The sequence below is a fragment of the Taudactylus pleione genome, unplaced genomic scaffold (genome assembly GCF_031769625.1).
Source record: "Taudactylus pleione unplaced genomic scaffold, aTauple2 ptg000451l, whole genome shotgun sequence".
Classification (NCBI taxonomy): Eukaryota; Metazoa; Chordata; class Amphibia; order Anura; family Myobatrachidae; genus Taudactylus; species Taudactylus pleione.
Window position 1 is genome coordinate 22398 of NW_028284853.1, and position 21208 is coordinate 43605.

At 46.6% G+C, this 21208-nt stretch overlaps 2 protein-coding genes across 2 annotated transcripts in view; one reads left to right on the plus strand and one right to left on the minus strand.

The window, feature by feature from the left end:
- Positions 1 to 85: 85 nt before the first annotated feature.
- RPUSD1 (RNA pseudouridine synthase domain containing 1) lies at positions 86 to 18063 on the plus strand. Its single transcript, XM_088448116.1, has 6 exons — positions 86 to 149; positions 4204 to 4402; positions 5200 to 5323; positions 7038 to 7140; positions 13924 to 14025; positions 14944 to 18063. Exons 2-6 carry the CDS (start codon positions 4221 to 4223, stop codon positions 15324 to 15326), a joined length of 894 nt encoding a protein of 297 aa, XP_088304242.1. The 5' UTR covers positions 86 to 149; positions 4204 to 4220; the 3' UTR covers positions 15327 to 18063.
- Positions 18064 to 18976: 913 nt separating this feature from the next.
- The window catches only part of LOC148505495 (uncharacterized), a 69606-nt gene continuing 67374 nt past the window's right edge, over positions 18977 to 21208 (minus strand). Inside the window, exon 41 of the mRNA XM_088448114.1 lies at positions 18977 to 19833. Within this exon, the coding sequence (XP_088304240.1) occupies positions 19760 to 19833 (74 nt within the window). The 3' untranslated portion in view covers positions 18977 to 19759. The remainder of the gene's footprint in view (positions 19834 to 21208) is intronic.

The following is a 21208-nucleotide window of genomic DNA, read 5'->3' on the forward strand; positions in this document are numbered from 1 at the left end:
CCGCCATCTTGCGTCCTGGCAATTCCTGTCCCGAGTCGAGCTCCTTCGATTGGCTGCTCCCGGGTAGGCCGCGCTGTGATTGGTCGGCGGTACTGCGGATGGCAGCAGTCAGACTAGAGCCGGGACTGTGCTGAGTGAGAGAGCGGACAGTATGTATCATCATTGTGTCTGTATATGCGTGTATCATGGTCACCCATCACTGCGTGCACCCATTTACCCAGCACAGTGACTGCTGGTTCCATGTCACGCTCCACCGATAATATATATATATATATATATATATATACTTACCATCCCTTCAAACCGAGACACTCATGAATTACACAGGTTCTGTTGCTGGCTGACTTCAAGCCTGGATTTCATCTGGTTTTAATGAGCCACAGAACCTGTGTAATCCATGAGTGTCCCCGTTTAAAGGGATGATATGGTAAGTATATATATATATATATATATATATATATATATATATATGTGTGTGTAGTGTGTATCCATCGCTATAGATAGTTATATGATGTGCTCACACTGCTACTTATCAATCTGTCAATCTGTGCATGGTATGGGTAATTGCACAGCATGACTTCTCTTGCTCCCTGTGCTTTTAGTCAGTGGGGCTGATTCTCAGTCAGACGCAGAGTGGCCATGTTTGCGTGATGCTGCGGAGGCCTCATTTACTACTTAACGCTAATGGCAGTTATCGTAGTTTTAAAGCTGGGAACCTTGAGACTCCCAAGCCGCGCCGCTCAGTGCTTTTTCGTCCACAGCCGCAACCGCCATCATTCGTATCGGCACGTGCACCAGCCCCATGCTGGGTGCGGGAGATTCGCATGAAACAGGCTCCCTTACCGTGAACGCACGCCTCGGGATAGCGCGGAGTTCTAGCTGCACACGCACAAAGGCAACAGTTCCGTGTGATCACATTGTCTCCGCACCAAAACGGCCATTCCATGGATAGACAGATCCGGCCAACTTCTGTCTGACTTAGAATAGGACAGAGATGAGCAAAATTGCGTAAATGCTAACTCCCGCTATTTGCATCCGTACAAAGAGATCAGTCTGACTCAGAATCAGCCCCTGCGGATCGGACGACATATCGGGCACATCGTGTACCTGCTATGTTGCTGACGATGCGCGCTCCCGCACGTCGTCACCGACATCGCCCATCGGACATGCATGCAGGTCTGACGGGCGATATCGTCATGGCCCCCTCTGTCGCTGTCGGCATCAGCAAGTATGTATGCACTTGCCTTTGCCGGCACCCCTGTGTACTGGCACTTACTAATAGCAACCAATCAGATTCTAGCGATTATCTCCTAGAAGGTGCTAGTTAAATGTTATGTAAAATCTGATTGGTTGCTATGGTCAACATCTCCACTTCTAAAAACTCACTTTAGTAAATATACCCCTTACTCTCAGTATCTTACTCTGTGTGCACGGGTAACTGCAAACTCCTGTACTATCCACTGTAAAGGCCCCTATACACGGAACAATATTGCCAACGATCCGACAGATTGGAACAAATAATCACCAATATCGTTCCACGAGTATGCACAATATTGTGCATTGTGCGTCCGTTGCTTCGTCTGATTTTTCTGCATGTTCAAAAGATCAGTCGATTTGACGGACAATCCAATGCAGTGTTATTTGGGGGGGGAGGGGGGGGGGGCGGGTGGCATATCGGATGGTCCCGATCGCCCCGTGTGTTTAAACCGCCCGATATGACGGTCCTCAGATGGTTAGTTGCATCGGTGGGTACACATCGTACACACCAATGTGTACATTAAGTTTATGCAAAGAGTCAATATTTGCGGTGTTGACCCTTCTTTTTCAAGACCTCCGCAATTCGCCCTGGCATGCTGTCAATCAACTTCGGGACCACATACTGACTGATGGCCGCCCATTCTTGCGTAATCAATGCTTGGAGGTTGTCTGAATTTGTTGGTTTTTGTTTGTCCACCCGCCTCTTCAGGATTGTTCTCAATGGGATTAAGGTCTGGGGAGTTTTCTGGCCATGGACCCAAAATGTCGATGTTTTGTTCCCCGAGCTACTTATCACTTTTGCCTTATGGCAAGGTGCTCCATCATGCTGGAAAAGGCATTGTTCGTCACCAAACTGTTCTTGGATGGTTTGGAAAAGTTGCTCTTGGAGGATGTTTTGGTACCATTCTTTATTCATGGCTGTGTTCTTAGGCAAAATTGTGAGTGAGCCCACTCGCTTGGCTGAGAAGCAACCCCACACATGAATGGTCTCAGGATGCTTTACTGTTGGCATGACACAGGACTGATGGTAGCGCTCAGCTTGCCTTCTCCGGACAAGCGTTTTTCCAGATGCCCCAAACAATCTGAAAGGGGATTCATCAAAGAAAATAGCTTTACCCCAGTCCTCAGCAATCCAATCCCTGTACCTTTTGCAGAATATCAGTCTGTCCCTGATGTTTTTCCTGGAGAGAAGTGGCTTCTTTGCTGCCCTTCTTGACACCAGGCCATCCTCCAAAAGTCTTTGCCTCACTGTGCATGAAGATGTACTCACACCTGCCTGCTGCCATCCCTGAACAAGCTCTGCACTGGTGGTGCCCCGATCCTGCAGCTGAATCAACTTTAGGAGACAGTCCTGGCGCTTGCTGGACGTTCTTGGGCGCCCTGAAGCCTTCTTCACAGCTATTGAAGCTCTCTCCTTGAAGTTCTTGATGTTCCAATAAATGGTTGATTTAGGTGCAGTCTTACTAGCAGCAATAGATCTCCAGGCTTGTCCTTGTCAACACTCTCACCTGTGTTAACAAGAGAATCAGGGCTTAAAATCAGTAGAAATGTTGTTTTTGGGATTCAGGGCCTGATTCAGAGATGGATGCTCTGAATCAGGGCGTTTTTGTTTTTTTTTTGTTAGGCCTCCTGACCGCTCGCATAGCTGTGGGTGACCACGACCATCGGGCTTGCGACGAGACCCTTGTGGTAGGGTCTCGTGGCCGTAAGCCCCAGAGAACTTCTGGCTCTAATAGAGCTGGAAGCTCTCCCACTGACATCACTGGTGATGTCAGTGGGGCCGCCCCCAACGGCAGGCGTTCCTCCTTCGGGAACACCTCCGTTTGGCCAGCCACCCCCCCTGCCCACCTACCAAACGGGGCGAGCTGTCAATCACCATCGACAGCTCGCCCCCTTTGGTGCGAGACCCGGAGCGACGGAGCACCCGTCGCTAGCCGGGTCTCGCTCATGCGCACGACGAAGCCGGCTCCGTGGTGCGCATGCCCAGTGGGCAAACATCGACCCGGTTGCGAGCGCTCATCGCTTGCGACCGGGTCTGAATCAGGCCCTAAGTTCATTGTCAGGCAAAGAGGGATATAGTAATTAATTGCAATTCATCTGATCAATCTTCATGACATTCTGGAGTATATGCAAATTGCCATCATAAAAACTGATGCAGCAGACTTTGTGAAAACCAATACTTGTGTCATTCTCAAAACTTTTGGCCATGGCTGTAGACTGTAACACTCAGTAACAAATACCCCTTTTACACCAAAGTCCCGAGTCTGACCTGGGCTTTGGAATACATCTCCAACCCGGATCAGACCCAGGACTGACACCCTTTTACATCGCTATGCCCGGGTTGGCACCATTCACACTGGATCCGGGTCTGCAGTGACCCGACCCTTCCGGCGTTGCAGTGGACACTTAGAGATGATGTAATCTCCAAGCGTCGCTGAAGCCGGCCACACTGGTGCCGGGTCTGCAGAGACCCGACTCTTCTAGCGTTGCAGTGGACGCTTGGAGATGATGTCATCTCTAAGCGCGACTGAAGCCAGCTACACTGGAGCTGGGTCTCCAATGACCGGGCTCTTCCGGCGTTGCACTGCAGTGGACGCTTGGAGATGATGTAATCTCCAAGCGCCATTGAAGCCGGCCACAACGGAGTCGGATCTGCAGTGACCCGGCTCTTTTGTCGTTGCACTGTAGTGGACACTTGGATAGGATGTCATCTCCAAGTGCCACTGAAGTCGGCCAGTTGGTCAGCATGCGGCACGATCCAATCTCACTGTACATTAATAACCATAAAGCACTGGTTCTTACTGAAGTTATACAGTACACTGCATTCTTAATAATGTTCTTCGAGCACATACATTTAGTCCCTACACTATGTTTAAGTAACTGTACCACTGTATATGTTTTATATTTATATTCTAATTGTCCATATTAATGATTTCTCTATTTCAGTCAGTATCTATTTGCCAATGGAGCCGGGTAGCATCGAGAACCTGTCCATTCTGTATCAGAGCCCAGACTTCATTGTGGTTAACAAGCACTGGGACATCCGTATTGATAGCAAGATGTGGTATGAGAAGCTGACGGTACAGAGCCAGCTGAAGCACCGGTTTCCCGAGCTGGCTGATCCGGACACCTACTACGGATTCAGGTGGACAAGAATAAGCGCAATGTCCGCATTACCATCACGCATGCTGTATATTGTCATACTCACGACCAGACTGGCCTTCTGGCACTTCTGGCAAATGCCAGAAGGGCTGATGGGCCGGTCCGGCCGAATGAAGGCCTGGCCAAGCAGCCCTGTCTTCCGGTGCTCTGCTCAGCCGGCATGGCGAGACTGCGGCCACTCCCTTTTTTTCAGTGCGCGCACACAAAGAATGCCAGGGCTGATTCTTGTCCTCTATCCTTCTTTGGTCATTCCTTGTCACATTCCATTTTATTTTGGTATGGCTGAAGTAATGACTGTCAAGTTCGGATCTCAGAAATAGGCAAAACATCATCGTTCACGTGCATCTAGGCACAGTCCGTGAAAGATGACGTTTTGCCTCATTTTAAGATCGGAACTTGGCGGGAAGATCCAAGCCCAAAACCGAACCACTCATCTCTAGTGATGACCCCGATTTTCATGTGTCTTTCATCTTTCTCACCAGTAAAACAGGAGTGTATGCCTGTTTAGCAATGGCCCTGATCAAATTTGCCCAATTTGGCAGGATTCGTTGGGACGCTTACACTAGACGAATCAGAACAATAAACATACACAAACTTAGTGGGTTGGTTAATTTTGTATCACATAATCTGTAGAAACTGAGGGTGTATTGCATAAAAAAATCCTATTAATCCTCTTTAAAAATACACATTTGGGAGACAGCTGTTTTCTGCAAGTTTGGAGGAAGCGTCTTATTGCTCAACCATGCTGTGCCTATATTGTGCCGTTTTTACACCTCTCAGGTTCTGCCATCAACTTGACTTCTCAACCAGTGGGGCACTTTGTGTCGCCCTCAACAAGGAAGCAGCAGGACGGGCTTACAAGTGCTTTAAAGAACGCACGGTCACCAAGGTCTACTTGGCACTGGTAACTATGAAGCTATTAATATAAAGAGAATATTATTCTCTTATGGATCTTTTGTAGAAGTTAACATTGTAGTAAAATTGCACCGACACCAGGGGTATATTTTCTAAAGTGCAGAATTATAGAAGTGGAGGTGTTGTTCATAGCAACCAATCAGATTCTACTTATTTCTCCTTCATCCACTAGGGGACACTGGAGCATAGACGGTGGGGCATAGATGGGGAGGAGCCAGTCACACTTCTAAATTATTTAGTGCCAGGCTCTACTCTACCAGCGTCTATACCCCAATGTCTTGAGCTCTTGTGTCTCCTGTGGAATTGGAGATATGGATTTACCGGTAAGTACCAAAATCCATGTTTTATCTAGCACCTTCAAGAAGATAATAGTTAGAATCTGAGTGGTTGCTATAGGCAACATCTCCGCTTCTGTAAACCCGCACAATAGTAAATATACCACCAAGAAAGCAGAGGGCGGTACAATACCGCTACTGGCTCCATAGACGCAAGGCAGCCATTGTGAGTTGCATCAATATTCATGATAACACAGCCTGTCAATTTTCTAGGAACTGGTGATATCTTTGAGGCATGTGGTACATTGTGGCTCATGCCTCAGTAATGTCTATATTTCCTAGTGAGTTGATAGGTTAAAATTTGTGTTTTGCTCACACAGTGGCCACCTTCACTGTCTGTAGGCTTTATTTTTTAAATGTCCTTTTTATAGCTATTTGTGTTCATGTTCTGCAAATTAAACTTTATGGTTTGGTATTTGTTTGTGGTTTGGGCACTGTGAGTGGTTAACTGAATGCAAGTCTGACCTGAAAATCATTTACCATTTTGGGGGCAGCAATTTTAAGATATTAAGGGCAGAATTGATAATCCTGTGAGAATACAATCTAACAATTTGCAGGGAGCCTAAGTAATGTTAGTCTGGCCCTGGTGAAGGCCAGTCTGGCCCTTGTGATTACTAGTCAGGCAGTACCCTCGTCTTGTCACTGGTAGGATGCACCTATGATGGGATCAGCTACCAGACTGATGGGATGCACACAGGCTAAATCACGGAATAGCTGACTCTATTGCGCTTAACTGACTAGTCCTCTGTAAGCACATAGTAAAGCTACTTTCATACCTCCAGTTATAAGCAGGAGAACCCATCGGCTGCTAGACACTAGAGCAGGCCTGGCCAACCTGTGGCTCTCCAGCTGTTGTGAAACTACAAGTCCCACCATGCCTTGCTACAGTTTTGCTATTAAGGTATGCTAAGACTGTTGCAGGGCATGCTGGAACTTGTAGTTTCACAACAGCTGGAGAGCCACAGGTTGGCCAGGCCTGCACTAGAGTATGTAATGCATTTGAGCTGTCAGGATCCTGCTTGGTGCTCATGTTTTTTGTATGAAGATGCATATGTATTGAAAAGGGCAGTTTTTAAAGGGGGTTTTCAACTTTTTGAAAAACTTTGCACCGCAAATCCACAGTGTTCTGCTAGTTGGAGGACATGGGAGCTCTGATGCATACAGTAGGTATTTGGCCAGAGTTTAGGACCTCCCTGTAACTGATGGTTTCCTGAGGTTTCTCACTTTATCGAGGAGGCAGCATTCCTCCAGATTTGTCCCAGATGGTCCCTTTTTCAAGGTCATAGCATTTAGGGATGTGATGCTCTCTGGGAGAGTATAGTGCTGTCAGTCTGTAAAATGTGCCTCAGGCTGTGACTGTCCCCACAGGTCAGGGGAACCGTTACAGAAAACTGCATGACCATCACACTGGCTATAGGAAAGAACACCCAAGACGGACTCACTCACATGATGTGTGTGGAAGGGACAGAAGGTGAGTCCTGAACAATGCGTTGTGCCTAATCTATGCACAGTAACCTGTAGCATAGAACAAGATATTTGCTTCTGGTAATTATTTCTTCTTCAGGGTCCATAGGGCTCCACAGGGAGACAATGGGGTGTAGGTGGTGGATAAGAGGACCAGACACCAACAGTTAAAGCCTTTGCTATCCCAGAATGCTCCGGTCCTTCCCCCCTATATCCCGCCCGCAGCCTGAGGCAATCAGTTTGTCTTGGTGTCCGGCAGGTTCTGGATCACCGTTAGAACAGTGGGGCTGCTTTAAGCAGCCCAAGCTTTATTTTATCTTTTATTTTATTTCTTTTTACTTCAAGACAGAGCAAGCAGCACTAGGCAATCCTCTGGAAGTCTGTGCTGCTCCTCCATCACCCCTCCGCGGCGCCACAACTCCAACCATAGGCTTGGTACTTTCCGCTGGGCATCGGGGGGCCTTGCTAGCGGGCTCCACGGGAGGACCTCAGACTGCAGCCGGGACTTCAGGGGACAGGTAAGGCGGGTTCCCGGTCTCGGGAATCTGCGTCATTGTGCAGTCTTACCTCCGGTGTCGGGAGACAGACCGGAGGTGCTGATGTGGACACCAGTCCATCTGGGACTCCAATAGACCACCAGGGCTATCGTTACTGGCGTGAGAGGCCAGGGAACCGGTGGTTAATGTCAGCTTAGGGGAGGTCAGCTCTCTCCCTGCGGCCCCTCCCCCAGCTCAGAGCACCATTGCCCTGTGGTCTTGCCGCCCTGAGCTGCTCCTCCTTCACCACCCGCCCCCGCAGAGACCTGCGGCGGCCATTTTCTTCAATAGCCACACGCTGGATCCAGTCTCCTCACATACCTCTCCTAGGAGCCAGGATATGTAGCGCTATTTCCTACCATCCACTGCGGTCTGTGTAGTTGAATTTAGCACCCATTGCAGTTATATTTATTTTCTGCATTGTATGTGACTTATGCTAGCACTGCTGTCTGTGTTTTTCTCACTTTACTGTCAGCTTATGCCTTTCCATTTTCTTTCACGATAACCCTGGTATACTGGTGTATAGGGGCTTCACTGTACTTCAAATCTACTTGTATTAGTGAAGGCTGTCACATACTGTGTTGTTGCACGCTGCTCAGTGCCATATTGTGTGCTGTACTATCCTGCAGCTATGTCTAGCAAAGGCAAGGGTAGCAGGCAAGCTGCTGCTGCTCCTATACTGCTCTCTTGCAGGTCCTGTTCAGCAGGCTTAACCTAGGAGGATTTAATTCAAGATGATCTATGCACTACACCAGGCCAATCAGCCCCACCAGCCCCTGCTCAGGAACCCCTCTGGGCTTCCTTTTCACAGGTGTTGACTACAATTGTGGACCGCCTAGCAGTCCCTGCAGTAGTTCCCCCTATGGGGTTGCCACAACAGGTACAAACGATACCAGTACCTCCTATGCCTCTTCCATGGGCAGACATACCTCAGTGCAGAGTCTAGCGGCTACTTCTACAGCCTTTCAACAACTGTTGCAGAGTGAGAAACTCTTACCCAGTAAAACTACTAAGCGTGCTGTGCTGTCCTCACAGTCTACACAGCTCTCAGATTCTGAGATGCCATCTGGGGAGGCAGAAGATGCAGATCTCTCTCTCACTGAGTCCCCCTCGGGGGAGGAGGAGCTTCAGTCTAAATTGAATATACCTGCACTAGTGAGGACTGTCAAATCAATTCTTCAAATAGAAGAGGCTGAGCCCGCTCCTAAAGCAAAGGAGCCACTTTTTAAGAGACAGAGGGCAAAATTTACTAAGCGGTGGGTTCTAAACCCTGGCAGCATGGTGGCGGATTGACGGCGGGTTCTAAACCCGGGTGGTTCAGTGGCGGCTTGATGACGGTTTCTAAATGACACCAAAACCACTGCCTAATAATTTTAGCCCTAGCCGTGTTCTATTCTAAAATGTGTTTTGGCGGCGGCTTTGAAGCGTTTTCGGCCTTAGTAAATCTGCGGATAGCAAAACCGCCATCAAATCGCCGGATTTAGAACCCGCTGCTTAGTAAATTTTGCCCAGAAAGTGGTTTTAGCAGAATTTCCTCACTCTGATCAACTTTCTGAACTCATGAGCGAAGCATGGAATTCGCCAAGTAAAAAGTTTCAGCCCCCAAAACGCCTGGTTACTTTTTACCCTATTCCAGCAGCTGATTGAGCTAAATGGGAAGCTCCCCAGCAGTAGATTCCCATGTGACATGTCTAGTTAAAAGCTCTACTTTACCTATCCCTACTGCATATTCCCTAAAGGACATGACGGATATTAAGATTGAAGCTTGCCTCAAATCTGTATTCTCTTACAGGAGCTATTACTCATTGAGAGCTGGGCAGATGCTCTAGAGAACACTTTTCCATCTGATGCTTCTCGGGAACAGCTGTCCTACAGCTGTCGCGTATCAGGGATGCAGTCTCCTATTTAGGAAAACCGGCTTTGGATACCGGTTTCCTAGCTCGAAAGCATCTGTTACTCCGGTGGTAGCCCGCCGTATCATTTGGCTTTGTTCATGGCCAATACGGATTCTAAGAATGCTTGGGAATCACTGCCTTACATTGGGGAGATCCTGTTTGGCCCAGAGTTGGACAAGATTGTGGCTACCTCGGCAGCTTCTAAGACCGCTTTCCTGCCCAGGGTGGGAGGCCAACTTCTTCAGTTCGCCCAGTTCTGGCGTCAGACCACAACAGCCGCCTGGGTACAAGAAGTGGTCACGGGTACGCCCTCTCATTTCTCATTCCTGAGACGACTCCCTCAGCAGTTCTTTTACATAGGCCCCCCATCAGACCCAAGCAAAGCCCTGCTCCTCCAAACGGCCAATTAGTCCTTGCTGCACACGTGGGTAATAATTCCAGTCCCGTCACCACAGCGTGGGAAGAGTTAATATTCCACCCTTTTCTTGGTTCAAAAGCCCAATGGGTCTCATCGGCCTATTCTCAACCTCAGTTTATCAGGGTGCCCAGGTTTTTTATGGAAACCTTCCATTCGGTTGTCCTAGCTATGGAACCTGGGGACTTTATGGTGTCTCTGGACATTCAGGACGATTACCTACATGTACGTATAGCGCCCTTCCATCAGTGGTATCTCCAGTTTGCTGTTCTACAGCAACATTTCCAATTTCAGGCACTGCCCTTTGGGCTTTTTAAATCTTCCCTAACACCCTCTCAGATGGTACAACTGAGAGCCCTCCTGGACTCTCAGGCTCAGTGAATCTTTCTGACAGCAGACAATATCTCCGCACTGCAGCAGCGAATGCGCAGGTTACTCCACAGTCGCCAAGTGTCAATTCACTCAGCAGTGCAGACCTTGGGGTCCATGGTATCCACCTTCGACATGGTGGAGTTCGCTCAGTTCCACTCCAGGCCCCTACAACACTTAATCCTCTCCAGGTGTAATGGGCTGCCCCATCTAATCAGATCCCAGACGATGGTCCTCTCTCTGGAAGTTCGAATGTGCCTTTCCTGGTGGTTTAGGCGTACCACTTAAACAAAGATCGCCCCTTTTGGATCCCGGAATTGATGCTCCTCACCACAGATGCAAGCAATGACTGGCCAGCACTCCTTCCAGGGACACTGGACTCCCGCCAAGGGGATCTTACCAATCAACGTCCTAGAACTCCGAGCCATCTACACAGCCCTCACTCTGGCTCAGGACATTCTTCACGGCAGACCAGTACAAGTACAGTCCAACAATGCCACAGCGGTGGCCTACCTCTATCACCAGAAAGGCACTTGAAGTTGGTCAGCAATGGCAGAATTGTCACGCATTCTCACATGGGCCGAGTGTCATCTCCCAGCCATCTCCGCGTTGTTCACCCCGTGGACTCTCAATTGGGAAGCGGATATCCTCATATGTCATGATGTGCACGCCGGGGAGTGGCCTCTACACCCAGAGGTCTTTCAGCTTCTGGTGGACAAATGGGGCCTTCCGGACATGGGCCTCATGGCCTCACGACACAACCACAAACTTCCGGTATACGGGTCCAGGAAAAGGGATCCCGAAGCAGCCTTCGTAGATGCCTTGTCAGTGAAGTGGACCTTCCATCTGGCGTACCTCTTCCCTCCAGTCTCCCTTCTTCCCCGGGTCCTTCGGAAATTCAAGCAAGACTGGGGCTCTGTCCTGTTGGTAGCTCCGGCTTGGCCCAGACGCCATTGGTACTCCGTTCATCAGAGCCTCACCATAGACGCTCCATACCCACTTCCTCAACGACCGGACCTGTTGTCTCAGGGTCCCTGTCTACATCCTGACCTGGCCCATCTGTCTTTGACGGCGTGGCTCTTGAGACATCCCTTCTAAGGTCCAAAGGGTTTTCTCGCTCTGTGGTTCAGACCATGCTCCGAGCACGTAAGCCGGCCTGCACCTAAATCTATCACCGGGTGTGGCATACATACTGCCAGTGGTGTGCTACCAGAAGCTTTGACCCTCAGGTTTTTCGGGTTTCTAGAATCTTTGCCTTTCTTCAAGCTGGATTGGATATCAGACTCCACCTGGCCTCTCTGAAAGTACATATCTCTGCTCTCTCCATCTGGTTCCAGCGCAGAATTGCTCCACTACAGGATGTTCACACCTTCCTTCAGGGTTTCTTCCGTAATCAACCCCCCTTTGTCCCTCAAGTGGCTCCGTGGGAATTGTCAGTGGTTCTCCAAGCTCTTCAGGCCCCTCCATTTGAACCCCTGGAATCAGTAGACGTCACATGGCTCACTGCAAAGACTCCTTTTCTTCTGTCTATCGCGTCTGCCCATAGGGTGTCGGATTTCGGGGTGCTCTCCTGTCTCTCCCCATTTCTTATCTTTTTTCACGACAGGCTGTTCTTCGAACGCGCTCTGGTTTCCTTCCCAAGGAGGTTTCTCGTTTCCACCTTAATGAGGAAATTGTAGTTCCGGCCTTCCAATCACCAGACCTCTTGACAGGTGAGGCCTCCTTGGATGTGGTCCCGTGCTCTGGGGATCTGCGTGTACCGTACTAGTTCCATCAGGAAAACGGATTAATTCTTTGTCCTATACGGATTCCAAAAGAAGGGCTGGCCAGCTAACAAACAGACTCTGACAAGATGGCTTTGCATAACTATTTCACAGGCTTACACGCAGGCTGGCCTTCCTGTGCCGGATACTGTCTCTGCTCATTCTACTCGCTCTGTGGGTCCCTCGTGGGCAGCCCGCCGTGGCGCATCTGCCGAACAACTATGCAAGGCGGCCACGTGGTCATCTGTCCACACCTTTCTTAGGTTCTGTGCCTTTGATACATTTGCCTCTCAGGATGCTTCCTTCGGGCACCGGGTTCTCCTCTCAGCTCGGGAACGTCCATGCCCTTGAACAAATGCTTTGAGATATCTCCAATGTCTTCCTGTGGAGCCCTATGGACCCTGAAGAAGAAAAGGATAGTTATGCTAAATCTTACCTTATGTTGACTCTCTTTCTTCGAAGTCCTTAGGGTCCACAAGGCACCCGCCGTGACGCACCTGGTTTCTATGGGTTTCTTCTCTTGGTCACCGGTTTCTTTCTCTATTGAGCGAGAGTGTGATTCTTATGTGTACCTGTCTTCCTTCTCTCCTATCTTGTTCCTGCCTTGGGCTTGTTGACAAAACTGATTGCCTCAGGCTGTGGGTGGGGTATAGGGGGGAAGGACCGGAGCATCCTGGGATAGCAAAAGCTTTAACTGTTGGTGTCCTATCCACCACCTACACCCCCATTGTCTCCTTGTGGACCCTATGGACTTCGAAGAAAGAGAGCTAACAAAGGTAAGTCTACCATAACTCTCCTTTTTGTAATGTCATACTCTATAGAAATAAGTGTGATATTTATTTTTTTTAGAACATATAAGGGATTCTTTCGGCCACATATTATTTTATTGTATGTGGCCGAAAGAATCCCTTATATGTTCTAAATAAAATAAATATCACATTTAAATATATGTTTTGTTTTAGTATGAGAGACCTTTAGGAGTTATTAGAGGCTCCAGACGGTCTCCCCTGGATCTGTGTCAGCATGGATTTAATAGTGATGCTGTAAATGGAATCGCTGTCCCCCTGCAATGACCCCAGTAGGGGGCAAATCCTTATTGATGTCCTGTGCTGATTCCCTGTTACATTGTGGGAACATTCCGATGCAAACACTTTGTGCAAACAGCGTTTGGTTTGAACTTTATTATTTATAGATTGTGAGACCAGGAAGCCAACATAATGATTATGGCACCATCGCAGCACCTAATACCTGCCATTGAGTCACATTCGGGGGATGGGATTCTTATGGGGGCACCGATAGATATTTCTAAATGTCATTAAGTGGTTATGGACGTGAAGGGGGTCATAAATGTTTTTATTTCACATGACTGAATGTTACATAAGCAGTAGGCATGAGGATTATCTCTAAAAACCTACTCATAGTAGAAGTGTAACTTCCTTTGACATATTTATTGTTCATTCTAGCACCCTACACCTGTCACAACTTGTGGAGTTCCTCTTTCCTGCCTGGGGCGTCACTCTCTGCTCTGCTCCTTCTAGCACACTCTGGTCTGTATCTTAGCAGTTTGTTGCATCAGTTGAGTGTGATAGAAGCACCAGAGCAGAAAGCGACACCCCAGACAGGAACTGCACGGGTTGTGACTGGTGCAGGGTGCTAGAATGAACAGTACATATTTCCACTTACAGCGTCCTGATGTCCAATATGGGTTTGTATGGTATGGGTTTCTGACCCTGAAAACCTGGATAGCGGACATTGACCTGGTTGTAACATATGGTCTTGACCATCTACTCCAACGGCCTCTTCTGTTGTTAGGATGTGAGAATGCAAAGCCTTGTCAGACCGACCTCATCGTGCTGCAGCATGGATTATACAAGGGAGATCCCGTCACCAAAGTCCTGCTACAGCCTTTAACAGGTAGGTGGCAGAAATGTAGTTACGACTTGCTCATGCGCGAATATGGCAACGTACAGTGGCCCTGATTCAGAGCCGGACGCTCTGACAGAGCGCTCGCTCTGAATCAGGGCCGTCCTTCTCTTTTTTTAGAGTGGCCTCCTGGTCGCTCGCATAGCTGTGGGTGACCACCCACAGCTATAGCGAGCGGCCAGGAAGATGGTCGCGATGGTCAAGACCATCGCGACCATCGGGCTTGCGACGAGCCCCTTGCGTTGCCACAAGCCCTGGAGTGTTTTCGGCTCTATCAGAGCCAAAAGCACTCCCACTGACATCACTTGTGATGTCAGTGGGGCCGGCCCTAGACGGTAGGCGTTCCCATGGGAACGCCTCCGTCTGGGCAGCCACACCCCCAGCCCGCCCACCAAAGGGGGCGTGCTGTCACTCAACATCGACAGCACGCCCCCTTTGTAGCGAGACCCGGAGCGACGGTTTGCCTGTCGCTATCCGGGTCTCGCGCATGCGCACGACGGAGCAGCCTCCGTCGTGCGCATGCGCACTGGGCCAACATCGACCCGCTTGCGAGCGGGTCTGACTCAGGCCCTGTGCACAACCTGCTCCAGTGGAAACCCGACAACAATCGTGTTTCTGAAATCAGAGTTTTTCACAGTCGACATCTTTGGTCATTTGTTGTTACGATGCTCATTTATTTTTCGGTATGTTAGCATGTAATTCTTTACTTTTTATATATTGCTGCTTTTGTGCTATATATTAAAAAAGGTTTAGCCTGTTATTTGAAGCTCTTAGCCTAATGATATTAATGGTTACATGTACTTATTGATTTTGCCCAATTTTTTCAGAACCTTTCCTCGTTACTGTACCAACTTACATTGCCATGGTATTTATCCATTCCAAAATACAATATATTTTGTATTATTGCAGGCCGGACCCACCAGCTGAGAGTCCATTGCAGTGCTCTGAAGCATTCCATCGTGGGTGACTTCACCTACAGCTTTAAAAAGGACACAGACCCGTATAGGATGATGCTTCACGCCTATTACCTACGCATCCCCACCGACCGCGAGCTCATTGAAGTCACAGCACCCGATCCGTTCCAGCCCAACGCTGACCCCAGTTGGGTGCCGACAGATACCGTTCGCTACCTGGGCGAAGCCATGACTGAAATTATCAATAGGGTGTTGGCATCCGAGAGCAAAGAGCTGGAGGAGAAGCAGGAGTTGGCGAGCCCAGCGGGACAGAAAGCAGACACAAAGCAGGAACAAGCTGTGTGTCAGCAGTGGTTAGCGGAGTGGGCGTGTGAATAGTATGCTTTGTCCCTGTTAGTCCTTAAAGTAGCTTTAATCGCCATGGGGTACAAAGCAGTACTTACGTAACCATTAGCAACTTAGAAATAGGTTATTGTACCCGGATCAACCTGTCACTGCTCTAGGACCACAATGCACTGCTTCGATAGTATCTTCCGTGTCAAGGCAGTTCACCAGCAAAACTCCATTTACCGCTGCTAGCGTATTTTAATGCATCTATTGCTATGCCGGTCTAAGGACATGATAACATCACAGTATGGAAATTGCACTTTTAATTTCCACTTAATACTGTGATTTGCACTGCAAGGTAGACTTTAAAATGCTCCAATAGCTTGCAAATCATGGAGGAAGCCATTTTGCGATTGCAGACCATCGAAGATTCTTAGTGTTGCTGCTTCCTATCGTAGCCATTTGCCTGCAATCTTGGTGATGTCACCGGTTCTTAGCAAATTGATTGGCTGCTTTTTTTGTGAGTATTGGTTCAGTCCAAAAGATGTCTGCCCCCAAGTGGCGGTTTTAGCCATGTGTCTTTCTCTATGGTTTTCATGTCCAGTTATATTTTCCTGGGGTAAATTGTTGTATCCCCACCCACGCGTTTCACCCATATACACTAGATGGCTTCAGGGCAGAATGTTCCTCTAAATAATCCCTATCAAACTGCAGACACCCAGTTTAGCCATTGAGAACGGTTCTCCAGAGTATAGGCACACTAATTTTATTGTTATTTTTAAAGACAGACTATATAGACTCATCACTAATAACATTTCTGACAGGCAGACATTATCCACCTTAATATGGGATGTAGTCACTAAACCTACACTATGGGGGAGGTGTACCAAACCTTCCACAGAGGACAAGTGGAGAAGTTTCCCATAACAACGAATCAGCTACTAGCTATCATTTTATAGAATGTACTAGGTAAATGACAGAAGCTTATTGGTTGCTATGGGCAACACCTCCACTTGTGTTCTTTAGAAGTTTTGATGCATCTCCCCTATGATGGTAGATTTACCAAAACTTAATAAAAATAAGAAAATGGTGTGACTCTCAGCAGCCAGTTAGATTCTAGCTATTGTTGTCTAGCCTGTACTAGATAAATTACAGCTGGGATCTGATTGGTTGCTATGGACAATGCCTGAACTTTTCCTTTTTAGAAGCTCTAGTAAATCAACCCCTTGCATGTGTACTGTGTAAGATTGTTCATTGTGAAGTGTTTTACTTATTTGTGTATTTATAATGTGTTCTGACATTGTTTTTTTTACTTCTATTTATTTTATTGATTTTATGCAGACATGGATCCAGTGTATATTGCTTTACCTGCCTACCTCCCTGAATGTTCTTATAATGTGATTTACAAAACTTGACTGACAGAATGACAGAAACGTGTCACTGTATATTGTCCTGTTTTGTTGCTATGGCTGAAACGTAATCACTTTTTTATTTACTAAATAACATTCTATTAGGTGGATTCAATTAGGTCCGGAATGCAATTCCACACTGCATTTACATAGCGGATTTTCCTTCCCTCCCATAGAGGTGGATTTTCCTTCCTTCACGTAGAGGTGCTCACAAATATCTACAATGATGCCCATGGGTAACGTATATAACAAATATACACACTCTGCGCATTGCGCAGTGTTATTTACTATCATCATCCAATGAGCAATGATGTTTTGCAATATATAGCAACCAATCAGAAATCTGCGTCAACTAGCGAGACAAATGAAAGCTAATATTTCCTCTGCACATGCAATCCCACTGGTTACCGCCAAGGGACGCAGATTGAAATGGCATGGAGATCCATGCCATTTCAATGGGAGTTTCTGGACAGTAACAAGGAAGGGAGGTATTAACAGGTGGGGGCATGTCATCGACTGCGTTCCACCGAAACAGCCAGGGTATTCTGCGAGCAATATCCGATTGTGCGGTGGATGGTCATTGTGCGCGCAGCTTGACGTTGGAGTCTTAATAGGATGCCTATCGGCTACAACATTAACATGAAGACGCAGTCGTTTTGTTACAGTCGCTACTGCGACTACCTCTGAATCTCCCCCTAGGTTTTTATTCCCTCTTATCAATATTTGACCATTGCCATCTCAGTCTTCATTAAAAAACTGCAGCTTATGATACAGTATCATTGGTAGATGTCAGAAGTTAGTATAGTCTCACTTTTACTAAACCTATGTACAATAATAATGTAATTTCTTAAGTGAGCTGGGTACACACCTTTGTGATCACTCTTTCAATGCGACGTTCCGATTGACTTAACTCCCTATCGCAAGTCCCAACCACAGTGTACTCGCCTATACAATCATACTTGCCACCTAGGATCCCCGACTCCCAAAACATCGAAAGATAATGATATGACCACCCAGGATGAGACCCGTCAGTTTTTAGGGACCATAAATGGTTTAGCTCTGCTCATTGCAGCTGTTTTCAGAAGAGGGGATGATATGTAAGTCACGTTAAGCAATGTGAAAGAAAACGTAATGTGATATGTGTATATTTTTGGAAGAAAGAGTATTTATTTTTCCGTTGGATGCATGACTTTATTTTTTAAAGTGTATTTTAAAAAAAGAAATTGCCTTGGTTGTTCATTTTACAGAATGCTGCTATTTTTTATTATTTTTGAATCAAAAGAAAAATATATATAATTTGCCCCGTTTTGGGTGTTTTGTCAAACGTTAAATGTGTAAGAAGAACCAAATACAGGGAATGTGAATAAATACTCTTTAATTCACAAGATTTGGCTTTTGAACTTTTTTTTTTTTGCCTCCATGGCAGCAGGTAGATCACTGCGGCGAATTCTGGACTGGTTCATGTAGTTCTTACTGGCCAGGGATAACTTCCCATCTTGCCTTCTCTTGAAAGCAGAGGTGGACAATAGGTGGCCCTCCAGCTGCTGTTAAACTACACAATCCAGTATGTCCTGCCACCGTTTTAGAAAAGGAAAAATGTTCCCCCAGCACACTGCTAAAGACCAGCAATAAGATTTGAATACTACATGATAATAGTGATCCAGAGATCTTTGTTGCATATATTTGCAAAGATATGTTTAAGCCAACCGGGCTGTGTCAAGACCGGTGGTCCCTAACGCTACATGATAATAGCACTGACTTTGGGTCATATAATTGCATACTGTTATGACACATGATAATTGCACATACATTCATGTGAAGGACTATTTAGCTGATCTGTGCAGCCACTATATTATATTACTGTTTCTGAGAGACATGGATGGGACCAGCATTTCAAGGGTCTGCTGGTTCCTGCGTAAAAACTTGAGCTGCAGCTGAATCAAAAAGGGCAAAGGAATGAGGGTTTTTTATACAAAATATTTTATGGCGCTAATCAAAACCGCAAGATGCTGCTTTCACTTTTGCAAACCTCGTACATGTCTATCACAGTGCCGAGCGGTGCGTTGTGTTGTGTGGATAATCGGTGATGCTCTCTAAATGCTAAATAAAAAGCACTGGCATCAGATCAATGAGAACGACTCAGAATACGGGCAAATAGTCGCATAGGACTTACGACTGCTGCAGGGGCCCGGACTCGCATCCCCATGACCAGCATCTCAAAATCAGGCCCACTACCCACACTTTAAAAAATAGCAACACGCAATCAGTGTTGCAAATTAAAATGCCAAGCCGTCGTTTTATTCTTGTTTTATTGGTGAAGTGTTAAAGTTTTTTCACAAGTAGAAGTATTCCCTGCCGTATTGCAGTTCAAATGTAAACTAGAATCCGTGCTGAAATGAATCTATTGCGGGCATTTGTTTTACCAAAACAAAAATTTAGAATGGGCACAGGTGTGCGGCAGGAATTTTACAGGACGCGTTATGGGGAGTTTGGCTGCAGGTGTCTTACCGGCTACGATCATTGGCTGCGCTGTCGCTGCCTCTCCCATCGTCAGTAAGCAGCCATGGCAATCCTCAGTATTTGGTCTAATACGTTCCAGTTGTGTATTACTTTGTACATCCTGTTTTGTTTTTGTTTTTTCAAAAATATTCCTGATTTCTAACAGCTCACCTGGGCTGGCAGTGTTGAGAGAGAGCGCGCTGCCCTGTTCGGCCATGTTACTTATTTTACGTTGTTGTGCTTAAACCTGTTAATAAATAAATACACGTTTCCTGCCATGAGACCGATCCAATTTAACAGGCCTAAGCCTAAAGTGTCATTACGTGAAGCACTTATCCGTTTTCCTGTACTGTAGCTGACATCATCCGTTTACAAGGTCAACTTGTATATTCGATTTTTAGCCACAATTCATAGTCATCTATACATTGTTATATATACAATTTCTGTTCTTAACAAATTATCAATAATGAATGCATATTATTGGATATTCTTGCACTGTAAATATACATTTTGAATAAAGGACGGAGCTGTCGGCATTTAATGCTGTTCTGTCGCCGCTGCTCCATGATATAGGTCCTATGAGAGAAGGATTCCCGCGATGACGGCCAGGATGAGAGAAAAGCATTCTGGGAGGATGTGAGCCGAAGAGCCTGCAGGGAAACATGGACGACATACAGTATTAGAAGCGGGTGTGGATTAAAAGATCTACACTATTTAGGCAGACAACAGATAGACACCAACTGGTAGACAGGCAATAGGTCGATGTGGTCAAAATGCCCACATGGATGAAGATTGACAAGTGTAAAAGGTTAACAATGGAATTGTTGGCACAACCTTACTTTCTGGTAAGTGCCTAACCATCCCTCTTAGTGCCTAACCTTAACTGTTGGGGTAAGTCCCTAACCCAAACTGTCCCTTCTACAGTCTAACTCTCCTGTAAGTGCCTAAACCTAAAAAAAATGTGCCGCCCATTTTTGTGTTGATCATTCCAATGTCGTCATTCTGATCACGTAGACCTTTTGCCTGTCTACCAGTTGGTGTCTACCTAGACCAGTGAATTTCAACCTTTTTAAGTCGAGGCACACTACACAAGATTTTCAAATTGCCAAGGCACACTATCTGGCTATGCGGCGTGTGTGACCAATGAAAAAACATAAACATTGGTTCCCACTTGAAAATATACCCACATATTGGCCTCCACAGGAATAAAACTCACTACATTGGTCTCCTCAGGAATAAAACACACTACATTGGCCTCCACAGGAATAAAATACACTGCATTTGCCTCCACGGGAATAATACACACTACATTGGCCTCCTCAGGAATAAAACACACTGCATTGGCCTCAGGAATAAAATACACTACATTGGCTTCCACAGGAATAAAATACATTACATTGGCGTCCACAGGAATAAAATACATTACATTGGCGTCCACAGGAATAAAACACACTACATTGGCCTCCTCAGGAATAAAACACACTACATTGGCCTCCTCAGGAATAAAACACACTACATTGGCCTCCACAGGAATAAAACACACTACATTGGCCTCCACAGGAATAAAACACACTACATTGGCCTCCACAGGAATAAAACACACTGCATTGGCCTCAGGAATAAAATACACTACATTGGCTTCCACAGGAATAAAATACACTAAATTGGCCTCCACAGGAATAAAATACATTACATTGGCCTCCACAGGAATAAAATACACTACATTGGCGTCCACAGGAATAAAACACACTACATTGGCGTCCACAGGAATAAAACACACTACATTGGCCTCAGGAATAAAACACACTACATTGGCCTCCTCAGGAATAAAACACACTACATTGGCCTCCTCAGGAATAAAACACACTACATTGGCCTCCACAGGAATAAAACACACTACACTGGCCTCCACAGGAATAAAACACTACATTGGCCTCCACAGGAATAAAACACACTACATTGGCCTCCACAGGAATAAAACACACTACATTGGCCTCCACAGGAATAAAACACACTACATTGGCC